Raw genomic sequence first — 12,804 nt, 5'->3', positions numbered from 1 at the left:
CCCATACACACATGTAAACACAGACACATACATACAAATACACACATACACACTTACACACAGACATACACATACACAAACACATATACATCGCTGTTCCTGCCTGCTCCAGCACAAACCAAGCCCCTTTTCAGCCTTTCTGCTGAGTTGCCAGCAAAGATACCTGTTTGTGCCAGTTTCAGCCACAGGCATCTATCTTTCTATCTTGCTTGGTGATATGCACACCTGTTATCTAGGAATTGGACCGAGACCACCAAACATCTGTCAGATGGTAACAGCATCTGTCTGTAGGAGTCCCGGCCAAATGTGAGTTGTCTGGGTCACCTTCCTGCATCTCTGAGGAGACCCCTTCCCTTCACTCAAAATTAGACGCCCACCCCTCATTCTTAGCCCATTGCTCTTAGGAGGTCCTGAGTCACCGACTCTCCTGTGTTTGCCATGCAGTTGAAAAGTCAAATTAGGAAAGACAGCTCCCAGCAAGGGAGCCGCATGTGTTCTTGACAACTGGCTCGAAGATCTGTGCTGATCAGAGTCGTTTCCATGAGAAACTCCGCTGCATTTTTGCCAGGACAATCTTTGTTTACTTTTCTGTGTTGAACTGCAGACTAATGGACCACAGACTTTATCAGAGACCAGTTGACCTCAATTAATATTAGTAGCATGAAGCAACCTGGTGCAAAAGTGAGATTAGTTAAAAAAAAAAATAAAAAAGCCAAATCTAAGTACTATGTAGTACACAATTATAAAATTGTAGAACTGTAGCCGGGTGGTGGCGGCGCACGCCTTTAATCCCAAATCCCAGCACTTGGGAGGCAAAGACAGACGGATTTCTGAGTTCGAGGCCAGCCTGGTCTACAGAGTGAGTTTCAGGACAGCCAGGGCTACACAGAGAAACCCTGTCTAGAAAAAAAAAATGTAGAACTGTAAATTTATTTTAAAAAAAAATCTTAAAAACGAAGCCCACCAAAATGCCATCAAGGCTTTATTGCTGTGGTTTATACTTGGAATGACTATAATTTGCTTCCGTTTCATCTTTAAAAAACACGCTTTAAGTTTAAGAAAAATAAATGTTACATTTTCTTTCATATGTTAAATTTATATTTTAAAAAGACATGAAAATGGAAGGAAGACTTTTAGGGAGAGGAAATAAACGAGGACACAAGAGGGGCTGGTGATTGAGGCGACCAAAGTAGCTCATGTACATACAGGATTAAATTAAATTAAAATTAAATTAAAATTTTGTAATTGAAATCTGATCTTTCATACACGTAATACATTATAATAAAAACAAATAACCCAAGTTCAAAAGTGTTCCAGAATTAGCTTACTCTCTAAAAGTAAAAACAAGATTTATGCTGGGTGTGAGGGTACATGCCTTTAATCCTAGGAACTAGGAGGCAGGAGGATCGCTGTGAGTTCAAGCTCAGGCTGGTCATGCCTTGTGCCAGCCAGGGCTACATAATGAGAACTTGTCTCAAATATTAATTAATTAATTAATTAATTAATTAGGACAAAACCCCTAACAGTCTGTCATCAGAGCTGTTCTCTCTCAAACCAACTAACATAAAGAAATTCCATTATCTCTAATTGGTTCTATAATCAAAAGCTTCAATATCTTACACCTTTATGACTTTTAAAGATAAAGACAGAACTGGGAAGTTCAGACAAGTCATAAAGGTCTGAGTAAATTATACATGTATGTAAAAGATAATATGATTATATGTCATCAATAGCATTATATGACCATATATACTGTGTATGATTGTATCATATATTATAGTATACATTTATAATATACATTGTAATGTATGATTATATATCTACTATCACTATTAATTATATTACACACTATAATATATATGACTATACACATTTAGAGATTATATACCCATGATTTTTAATTTCTAAGGTCAAAGTTCAATATGGTACTACCAAACCTCTTCTTAAATCCACAGCATGCTCTAATGTTACTTATCTGCCTTTGGTAAAAGTTAAAGTAAGGACTTAAAAGAACAAATATATACACCTAACCAGAATTCATTTAAAAGCATTTGGGTTTTGCCCAAGCTTTACATAAATATTACATAGAAATTAAAAATATCAGACTGGTATAACTGACCTCCTGGCTGTTTAATAACTATTCTTGGAGGCCTTCAATGCAGATAGAGAAATTAAAAGAGAATATATTTTGCCCTTTAAAGTCAATGAAGTCCCAGGAGACTATGGATTATCTCTCAAAATGTCCTGACTCTGTCCTGAGTCATTTGTCTTGTTCATGTAGGCCATGGAGATGCCCCTGGGTAGACTCTCACCGATATCCATGGTACCGAGGGGAGGGTCAGCACAGAAAAATGTCCTTAGCACTCCTAAAGAAGCCATGAGCAAAAAGCCTTTGACTGGCTCCCACCTGGATGCAACACCTGATAAAAGGAATAGTGGAAGGGTCAGAGGTGGCTCCCAAGCCTGAGAGACTTCTGAGGACCAGTCTTTAACTCGCCTTTATAGGGAAAAAAAGTTAATTCTGGCCACCTGAATGGTCTTAAACACCACGAGTCATGGTTTAATGTCCAGACCTTCATTTGGCCTCCCCAACATCTCCCCGCCCCCAAAATGAAGATCATGAAGTCATTACTCAGTAGCAGCCTGGTGTCTGGATCCTTTTGTTTAAACAAAATGGAATGATGTTCACACAGTCCTTGGAGAGAAATCAGGCATGATGGCGTAGCCAGTACCTAGGATATCCATCTTCAAGGGCTGATTCACACTCTGGCCATTTCCTGCTTCCACATCTAGTCCAGCCAAGCTGACTTTCTGCTTTATTTATTTTTTTTTTTTTCACTTTTTAAGAACATCTACATTTGTTCTGTGCTCTGCTCATGAACCTGGAGATTGTGAAAGAAGAGTGGTATGGTTTCATATTCTTTCCAACCCTGGTTTGGTTTTCCCCTCTGTTTTTGCATCATGAGGAATTCATACAGGGAGAGGCCTTCTGCTCACCGTGGCGCCACACTCAGGAGCGATTCTGAAACGCCCCCTTTCTACAAACTCTCCCTATACTTTTCTATGGTCTCCTTTTTGCCACCACTTGTCACTGGCTAAGAGTGTGGCCTTCAGATCATGCATCTATTCCCACCCCTTTCCAGCATTTGACTTTGGGTAATTCCTTAGTCCCCAGTGCTTTCTCTCCTTCCTGTCTGGAACTGGACAGGACAACAGGGTGCTGCCTTCCAGGGCTTTGAGAATGAAGTGAGTTACTAAATGGTAAGACGGCCCAGGGCCTGGCAGAAGCTATCATTATATTTTACCCATGTGAGTCTCATGTCTTCCAAACCCTAAGTACCCCCATCTGACTCACCTTCAACTCTGGCTTTCTGGGAGGATCCTGAACTCTATGAGAGGAGCTCAAGACTTTTGTACATTGACTTAAAATCTTGTCACTGAGCCTTTAGGGCCACACATATGCATATGCATATGTATATACACACACACATACACACGTCTGTGTGTGTGGAGGAGAGGTTTATTTTTTTTCTCCTTGTAATCAATACATTTTAATTTTCTGTTCATATAGCTGAATGAAAAATTTTCTCTGTTAATTGTTGTAAATCAAAACAGCACCCAACATGGAAATGGGAGGTTAATTTTCAGTCTTGGCTCTACTATTTAACAGTTTTTTAAAGAATAAGTCTAAGAAGCAGTGTGCTATAGCAGCCATAACATATCATAGGTGCTGATAGCAAACAGAATGTTTTATCTCACTCTCTGCCTTTGGTTAATTAGTAATGACTTCCCGAGTACAGAAGGCAGAAAGACAATCTTGCTGAGTGCTTTCGGAACTCAATTAATGATGTCTGTAGGTAACATGGGAGGATGCTGAGCAACGTTTGGGTCATATATTTACCATCCCCATACTCAGTCATCTAAAACTACTTGAGGGCTTCAAATCCCTTTGGAGAAATGATTACACGAATCGATGTTTAGTATCTGCTCTAGGCTCACCATTATGCTTATGTAAACAATAAAATCCATTAAATACCAAATGACATATTGTAGGTGTCCAGTAGTAACTTAAAAGCAGGAGGCATGGGCTGGAGAGATGGCTCAGTGGTTAAGAGCACTGACTGCTCTTCCAGAGGTCCTGAGTTCAGTTCCCAGCAACCACATGGTGGCTCACAACCACCTGTAATGGGATCTGATGCCCTCTTCTGGTGTGTCTGAAGACAACGACTTCTTATGCATATGTGTGGCCCTAAAGGCTCAGTGAGAAGATTTTAAGTCAATCTACAAAAGTTTTGAGCTTGTCTCATAGAGTTCAGGATCCTCCCAGAAAGCCAGAGCTGAAGGTGAGTCAGATGGGGGTACTTAGGGTTTGGAAACATGAGACTCACATGAGTAGAATATAATGATAGCTTCTGCCAGGCCCTGGGCTGTCTTACCATTTAGTAACTCACTTCATTCTCAAAGCCCTAGAAGACAGAACCCTGGTATACTCACATACATAAAATAAATAAATCTTAAAAAAAAAAAAAAAAGCAGGAGGCACACTGGGCTTCAGAGAGGTTCAGCAGAGACTTTCATGGCAACAGTGATTCTTGTGGCACATAGACAATTTGGGTAAGAATAAGAGGAGGAGGAGGAGGAGGCAGCCTTCTGAGTGGAGCAGCACAAAGGTCACCAGAGTCAGCCGTGTGCAATTTATCCTATACATTAGTAAATACTTATCTATGAAGGACTCAAGCTAGACTGCAGGTGGACTGTGGAGTTCGGTCTAAGCCAAGGACTTCAGATCTCATACAAACTCCCACAGAAACACTTGTTAGTCCTTCACTAACCCTGAGTGTAGGTGTGATCGTTATCATTTGTAGTTGAGATGAATTTCTAGGAGAAAAGCTGAGGCTTAGAAAAGCCAGCCACTAGCTTTGATGGGTCTGTCACATGACTTGCCTGTCACATGGCTACAGATGGAAAAGAGCAGGTGCCCTTCCATGTCTCTGTATTCACAACAACCATGCTCTAAGGGAATTTAAATGCCTGGGATTTCCAGGGGTGAGTAGGCTTTATCAACAGACAGGAATTGAGAAAGAGAAAAGCACCATGTGCACACTCTGAGATGTTAACATCATACTTTTGTGGAGAGAGAGATTAGGTCTGGAGATCCAAGCCATCAGTCTCTTTTTAAGAAGATTTCTCTTTTTAAGAAGGAAAATGCCTGGCTTGCAGCCGAGGAACACCCACAGAAGGAAGTGGAGCCCACATTCCAGAGGTGTTTGCAGCAAGTCTGGCGGTTCACTTAGCCCAAAAATATCTTAGTAATTTGAACTCTTTAAGAGGGTGTTATAAAAACAACACTCACTACCAGATGGTGGGAGTTGAGAAGGAGAGGATTCAAAGGGAGAATCCGGGGTGCAGTCTGCAGCTTTGGCAGAAGACTCACATTGATCTTTAGGAAATGAAGATATTTTCCAATTACAGGATCTCCTTAAAGCATCTGATAGCACTAGACCTTGCATGTTCACATATATAGCTAAATTGAAGTTGAAAGGCATTTCACCAGCGGCATTTCCCATCCTGCTAATGGCTCCAAATCAGGAAGTTAACCCCAGTGTTTCCAGCAGCATGGGAAAGAGCACACACGGCATTTGTTATGTGCCAGTCTGTAAGTATGGGAGGAGGCCAGTAGGATGGATAGACAGACAGCCGAAGGTTGGTCCGTCGGCCACTAGGACACTCTTGCTTGAGGACTCAGCCTCTTTCTCCCTTTCTCCCAGTCCTCCTGGGCAAGACAGCAGACGGCTGCAGACTTGTCAAGGCTGAGAGTCAGTTTAGTGTTTAATAGGACATCTCAGTCTACAGGAGATGAAACATCAGGTGGATGGGTTGATTCTTCAATCCTCTTACGCCTTCCCCTACAGGCACCGAGTTGTTGAAGGTGGAGAGAAACCTGGTTCTAGAATGTGACAATTGCTGGACAGTGGTGGCGCACGCCTTTAATCCCAGCACTTGGGAGGCAGAGGCAGGCGGATTTCTGAGTTCGAGGCCAGCCTGGTCTACAGAGTGAGTTTCAGGAAAGCCAAAGCTATACAGAGAAACCCTGTCTCAAAAAACAACAAAAAACCCAAACAAATAAACAAACAAAAACCAAAACAGAATGTGACAATTGACTAAAGCTCCAATAAGCCCCTCTAAATATATGTAATGTCTTTAAAGATTGGTTACCATCTGCTGTGTCAAATGCAACCTTGTCAGACACAACTTAAATTCAAATCCTGCATTTTAATCTAGATACATCATCCTAATTTTTTGTTTGTTTGTTTGTTTGGAGACAGGGTTTCTCTGTGTAGTCCTGGCTGTCCTAGAACTTACTCTGTAGACCAGGCTGGCCTCGAACTCAGAAATCTGCCTGCCTCTGCCTCCTAAGTGCTGGGATTATAGGAGTGTGCCACCACTGCCCGGCATCATCCTAATGTTTTAAGGCCTATTAATACTAAACCAGGAAAGTTAGCCATGAACAGAGAAAGCTGTTCTTACTATAAAGCTATGAAGTAGTATTGTATTGTTTGGGGGATCAGGTTCCTAAAAAAAAAAAAAAAAAAAGGGGGGGTTACATCAGTACACCTGAGTCAGGATACAACTTCACCGCCTGGTCAGGATTGCCCCATGTCCTCAGTCAGAGATCCTTCTATTTAAAGAACTACAAATCCCATCGGCTTCTCTGTTACAGCAAATACCTTTAGAATAAGGAGTGAGGAGCAGGGTAGAAACATGAGATGTGGGTGTGGGCCAAAGCTGCCCACTGTCTGCCTCTGTATCAGCCGCAGTCACCAGCAAGCTGTGCTATGGCTTCATGTTGTTGTGACTTCATCTGTCTCTTCGTTTTGCCAGTCTCCTCTAACGCTGCAGAACAGACGTACCGAGTGATAGCGGGGCCACTTTATAATTGAGTAGAACCTGACAAGTTTTTTTTTTGTTTTTTTTGTTTTTTTGTTTTTTAACAAAAGTCCCACTTTCCTAAAACTGAGCATGCCTTTCTCGCCTCCCCGTATCCCTGTAACCTTTATTTAGACCCAGATAAATCACCAGTTTCAAAATATATGCACCACACTACGGCCTGCTGGTAAGAACTCACATCTTCACCAGATGTCAGTATGCAATGTGTAAGGGCAGTGTCCCCCCCGTCTGACCCATACCCCCTCACTGACCCCATAACCTCAGCAGGTGTTTGGGGTAGCATGGTTTGTGGTCACCCAGCTCCCCTCTGCCTATGCTCTCAGAGTCGTGTGACTCACCAGTTGCTGTCAGCTCCTACTTGTTTCGCTGCAGGTCAAGTACATGGCTTGGATTATGGGTTTGTTATTATTGCTGTCCCTGTCCATCTCCCCACACCCCTTTCCTATATTTAAAACAACAACAACAACAACAACAAAACCCTCCAGGGATTCCTATGGGGTATTCAGATTAGGGTTTGGCATTTTTAAGCACCTAACATTAATCAGAATACCATGCCTTCTGGAAAGCTGGGGTGAAGGCAGAAGACATTGAAAATGTGACAGTCAGCCAGGTAGTGATGGTACAGGCCTTTAACCCCAGCACTTGGGAGGCAGAGGCAGGTGAATTTCTGAATTTGAGGCTAACCTGGTCCAGGGCTATACAGATAAACCACAAAACCCAAAACAATAACAACAACAACAACAAACAAAAAGTGGCATTTAGAGTTTCACCGTCTTCCTCTGTGCAGAAATGACAGCCTCTGTGATGCTTTGTCCTGTCTGTCTTTGACCACACTTTCAGTGCAAACGTACTCCTGGATGACCAGTTCCAACCTAAACTAACCGATTTTGCCGCGGCGCACTTCCGACCCCACCTAGAGCAACAGAGTTCTACCATAAATATGACCGGCAGCAGCAGGAAACATCTGTGGTACATGCCAGAAGAATACATCAGACAGGGAAGACTTTCCATTAAAACGGATGTCTACAGCTTCGGAATCGTGAGTGTCACCTGCTGGTTAGCTACGGAAGAGAATTCACTGCCACAAGGGTTCTCAGCCTTTCCTGGGGGTCCCCTAAGACCATCTGCATATTAGATATTTACATTACCATTCATGACAGTAGCAAAATTGCAGTTATGACGTAGCGATAAAAATAATTTTATAACCACAGCACAAGGAACTGTATTCGAGGGTCACAGCGTTAGGCAAGATGAGGATCACTGGCTTAGAGGAAAAATTCTAAGAGTTTTAACTCTTATACCTATTGATTTTCTGTTACTCGTTATCCAACACGTTAATTTTTGCATAATCCATGAATAAAATACAAGCGCATTAATTAGAATGGAATCCATTTGTCACGTCAAATAGTTGAAACTAATTCTGTATTCATTCTCAACCTCTGTAGCTGACACGGTCTATGCTCCTTATAGGTGATCATGGAGGTCCTAACGGCCTGCAGAGTGGTCCTGGATGACCCCAAGCACGTGCAGCTGGTAAGAACTGCGCATGTGCCAGCATCTTTTGCCACTTAGTTGTCTGATAGAGTTCCAGGAAACAACTTTGCCCTTTCCTCTTCTTAGCGGGACCTCCTCATGGAACTGATGGAGAAGAGAGGCCTAGACTCGTGCCTCTCGCTCTTAGACAGGAAGATACCGCCCTGCCCTCGGAACTTCTCTGCCAAGCTCTTCTCTCTGGCGGGCCAGTGTGTGGCAACTCGGGCCAAGTTAAGACCCACAATGGACGAAGTAAGATATATGAGGTTTTATTTAAAGAAACAAGCCACGGGAAATCCGAGTCCAATAAATTGTGTATCCAAGTGAATTCTTAATTAGTGAGACAAATTCATCTTCCCACAGAGAATTCCAGACTAATAGATAACCTTTCTAGCTTAAAACAAACAAACACCTCACACTCCCGCTACCTTTGTAGAAGCCATTACCAGGGATGAGGCCAGCAAAGTGGCTTCATAAGTAAAGGCATGTTTGTGGGTTAAGCCTGGTGACCTGAGTTTGATCCCTGGAACTCATACAAAGAACAAGTTATTCTCTGACCTTCCCATGAACTCTCTAGAACGCTCTCACCTCCATTAATAATATTTTTTTTTTTTTTTTAAAAAGGTTTCATGAAAAGTAGTTTAAACGGGGCATTTTATTTAACTGTATGACCCCTTAAAAGTACATATTTGTTTTCAGTATTTTAAAAATGTATTCATTGTCATAGACAATTCGTTTATATATAACCAAATATTGTATTTTGGGTGCTGGGGGTACATAGCAGTCAAGATATGGTGACCATTTTCAAGCTTGCAATGCAAAAAAGCCAGATCAATAGACATGATATTTCAGTTCAGTAGGCAGACATGTTGGCAGGCAGAATCCCAGGATGACCAGGAAGGGTAGAGTCAAAATAGAGTTGAATTGCCTGTCAGTGGCAACCAGAAGATCCTTGCTGAAGGTGCCGGCTTAGCTGTGATCTAGGAAACAGGTTAAATGTGGGCAGCAATAAGGAGGGAAAACATCCTCAGAAGAGGCAGTCAGTACTCCCGAGGGCTGACTCATGCTCATAAGACCCCGAGCAGCCAGCATCATGGAGGTGGGCCTTAGCTGTAAATCCATGGAGGTAAGATGAGGAAGAGGAACAGGAGGAGATAAAACTACAAAAGCTTCCAGGTGAGAGGAGGAGGCATTCGTCTTCTGCTTGGAGTTGGGTTTTATCCCAAGTCTACTGGAGAGCCGTGGGAGCATTCTAAACAAGGAGTTGGTATAACCACAGTGTCAGAACACTGGGCATCAGGAAAGCACATAGGGGGCCTGTCATGATCTCTGGGTAGACTCCTGTCCCAGCAAGGATCCGTCAGCTGTGTTGAGAAGGACAAAGTTGGGATCTGAGAGGTTGAGGGTACAATATCAAAGCTTCGTTGTCTTTCTAGATAGTTCTCTCGACACACAGCTTTATCTATACTACTATAATACTGCTATTATTATATATATATTATTATTTTTATATATTATTTATATAATATATATAATATATATATTATTATATATTATTATTATAATATATACTATCTATAATACTGCTATTTGTGGACATGGAATGATATGGAATTCATGAGAAGACTTCGTATTTATGAATACTCACACTGTCTGTATTTTTATAGAGGGGGAGGGAGGAAGACAAAGAGTAAGAATGAAGATCTTAGAATATATAGAATATATCCTATAGGATGTAGAATAAGAATGAAAATATATTAGGTCATTGGTTTTCTAATCTGGCTGTGTGTCCAAATCTTGTGTGAAGCTATTTAAACACTACTCATCCTCTTCCTCCTCCTCCTCTTCCTTCTCCGTATCCCCATCTCCTCCCCCTTTCTTCCTCCTTCTCCTGTCCTCCTCTTCTTCTCTTTTAAATGACAGTCTCTTAGTGGAGGAAGAGATCTGTATTTTTAGCCAGCCCTTTCTCTGATCCTGGCATTTGACACCGGGACACCAGATCACCCTTGATGCACTCCGTGTGGATCCTCTACTTTCTGTGGTTGAAAATCCACCCAGACCCATCTGACAGCATAGAGAGAGGCAGTGGCCAGTTCATGGGTGAAGTCGGGTGTCTTGATAGTCTATAGTTTCTTTTATACCTTCCTTCAAATCCCTTGATGTGGCCCTTGGAATAAAGGGGCTTCTCCAATATCTAATATCCTTTCTAATTCATAATTCTACACTTGCACTTATTTTATTATTTTTTTTAATTTTACTTACTTAATTTACTTATTTGGAAAATGAGAGAACAATCTCTGTGTACATGTAAACAGGACTGTCACTGAAGCTTCCCTCGGTGTTTGTGTGCTTCCTTACCAATCAGGTCCTGAACGCTCTGGAGAGCACCCAGCCTAGCTTGTATTTTGCAGAAGACCCTCCCACTTCCTTGAAGTCCTTCAGGTGTCCTTCTCCTCTGTTCTTGGATAATGTCCCAAGTATCCCGGTGGAAGATGATGAAAACCAGAATAACCATGCAGTACCTTCCAAGGAAGCTTTGAGGATGGAGAGAATGACTCAGAAAACCCCTTTTGAATGCAGCCAGTCAGAGGTTACCTTTCTGGGCTTGGACGGAAACAACCGTAACAGGGGAAGTGAAGCTGCTTGCACCATGCCCAGTTCTTCTTGTGAGGAATGTTGGTCCCCAGAGCTTGAAGCAGCATCCCAGGACTTACGGCCTATGGAGATCAGTTTGGGCTCCTCTTGGGAAGTACCAGGCCATTCTGACGGGAGCAAGCCAATGGAGAAGAGGAGCTCCTCTGGGCTCTTTTGCAGTGAGCACAAACAGTCCAAAAAGCAGTGACTTCACCAGAAGATAAAGAAAAAAGCAAATGTCACTGAAGGCACCTGAGCAAACAGCGTCACCGTGGAAGGCTGTACTCAGAGCTCCGCGAGTACAGCCGAGGGGACCAACTGATGGAGAATTTGAATCGAGCAGATTAGCAGCAAAGAAGTCTGTTCCTTCCTCCAAACAGAACAATGTCAAAAGATGCTTTATCTGGGTACCGCCTCTCAGTCAAACCTGAGAGGCTAAACTGGAGCTAATCAGGGTTATCCAAGATTCTGGGTTCTGGCAAACAAAACCTAGCAAAGAGTGGCAGGAACCTTAAGTCTCTCTCTCTCATTATCCGAGTGAGACCTCGGTTTAGGTGAACAGAGAACCACCCATATTCCCGAACCAGGTTCTCCCCAAGCCAGCCTTTAGCCACTCAACGTCAGCAGTCCGTCGTCACCAGCAGCCAAACGTAATACGTTGGCATTCTCCCTCTGCGCATGCACTATGCCCTTTTCTAAAACCCAGGCCTTCAGAGCCGGCCCCTTTCTTTTCCATCCTCACTCAGAGGCATCCTTTTGTATAGCACCCCGGACCCCACCCCAATAAATCTCTCACATGAGATCTGTTGCATAGTGTGACTTGGTTGTCAGATCACTCGAAAAAAAAACCGAACAAAACAAAACACAAAAACAAACCGCAACAAAAGGTCACCATTACCACCAACACTCAATGCCAGTCTTTCTACTAGGGATATGGACAGTCTAGTGGCTTCCCATGGTCACAGGGGCTGTTACTCAAAATGGAAAGGTTGGCTAATTCCTAAGAAAGGAAATGTCTAATTTGTAAGTGGTGACGGGTGCCTTTTGAAGGAATTGTGTTTTTACAGCGACTGGCAGTTGCTGCTCTTTTGTTGATCGCTGGTTAACCCGTCTGTCTGGAAGTGAGCTAAGCCACCCTTACTAGGGCTTGCTCTGTGTAGAGAGGGAATTCCAGTCCAAAGTCTGCACCTCTGTATTTAAATTCTTAGAAGAGTTGCCCGTGTTATACCAATTGTTATAAAACTATATTTTAAAAAAATCACAGTGCTGTTGGTGTTGTTTTGTTAACTCAGAAACCTGCTACATCCTCAGTAGAATGTGGGGGATTTAAATCAAGTCCTTTTGGGCCCTGGGAAAAGAAGTGGTCGTAAGAGTCAGGATCCCTTTGCAGTTGGCCCTGTTCTGTGCTCAGCTGTGGGCTCTGTGATGGAGCCTTCCTGCAGGGAGTCTCTCTCACCTCAGCTGCACCTCCTCAGTGGAGGACTCTGCATAAATGATCTCCTCAGCAGTTTCTTTGTATTAATTTTGTTCTCATTGCTTCCTGAGTTATACCAGAATGGCTCATGTCACCTAACTTACTGGATTGCAAAATCTTAGCATTCATTTCCCGTTGTAACAAACGAGCACGAAGCTAGCAGCGTGATGCAGCCATATTCCACAACATTCAAGGTCTGAAGGCTCAGGTGTTCC

At 42.7% G+C, this 12,804-nt stretch overlaps 1 protein-coding gene across 2 annotated transcripts in view; it reads left to right on the top strand.

The window, feature by feature from the left end:
* The window catches only part of Irak3 (interleukin 1 receptor associated kinase 3), a 52,248-nt gene extending 39,872 nt beyond the window's left edge, over positions 1-12,376 (top strand). The window contains exons 9-12 of one of the 2 annotated variants that reach the window (XM_076920339.1): positions 7,789-7,987; positions 8,419-8,481; positions 8,569-8,733; positions 10,847-12,376. In XM_076920339.1, coding sequence (XP_076776454.1) covers positions 7,789-7,987; positions 8,419-8,481; positions 8,569-8,733; positions 10,847-11,323 — 904 coding nt within the window. In that variant the 3' untranslated portion in view covers positions 11,324-12,376. The remainder of the gene's footprint in view (positions 1-7,788; positions 7,988-8,418; positions 8,482-8,568; positions 8,734-10,846) is intronic. The other variant, XM_076920340.1, reaches the window with a different exon arrangement.
* The last annotated feature ends 428 nt before the right edge of the window (positions 12,377-12,804 follow it).

Source organism: Arvicanthis niloticus, chromosome 22, assembly GCF_011762505.2.
Source record: "Arvicanthis niloticus isolate mArvNil1 chromosome 22, mArvNil1.pat.X, whole genome shotgun sequence".
NCBI lineage: Eukaryota > Metazoa > Chordata > Mammalia > Rodentia > Muridae > Arvicanthis > Arvicanthis niloticus.
This window is presented reverse-complemented; position numbering and strand designations above follow the sequence as displayed.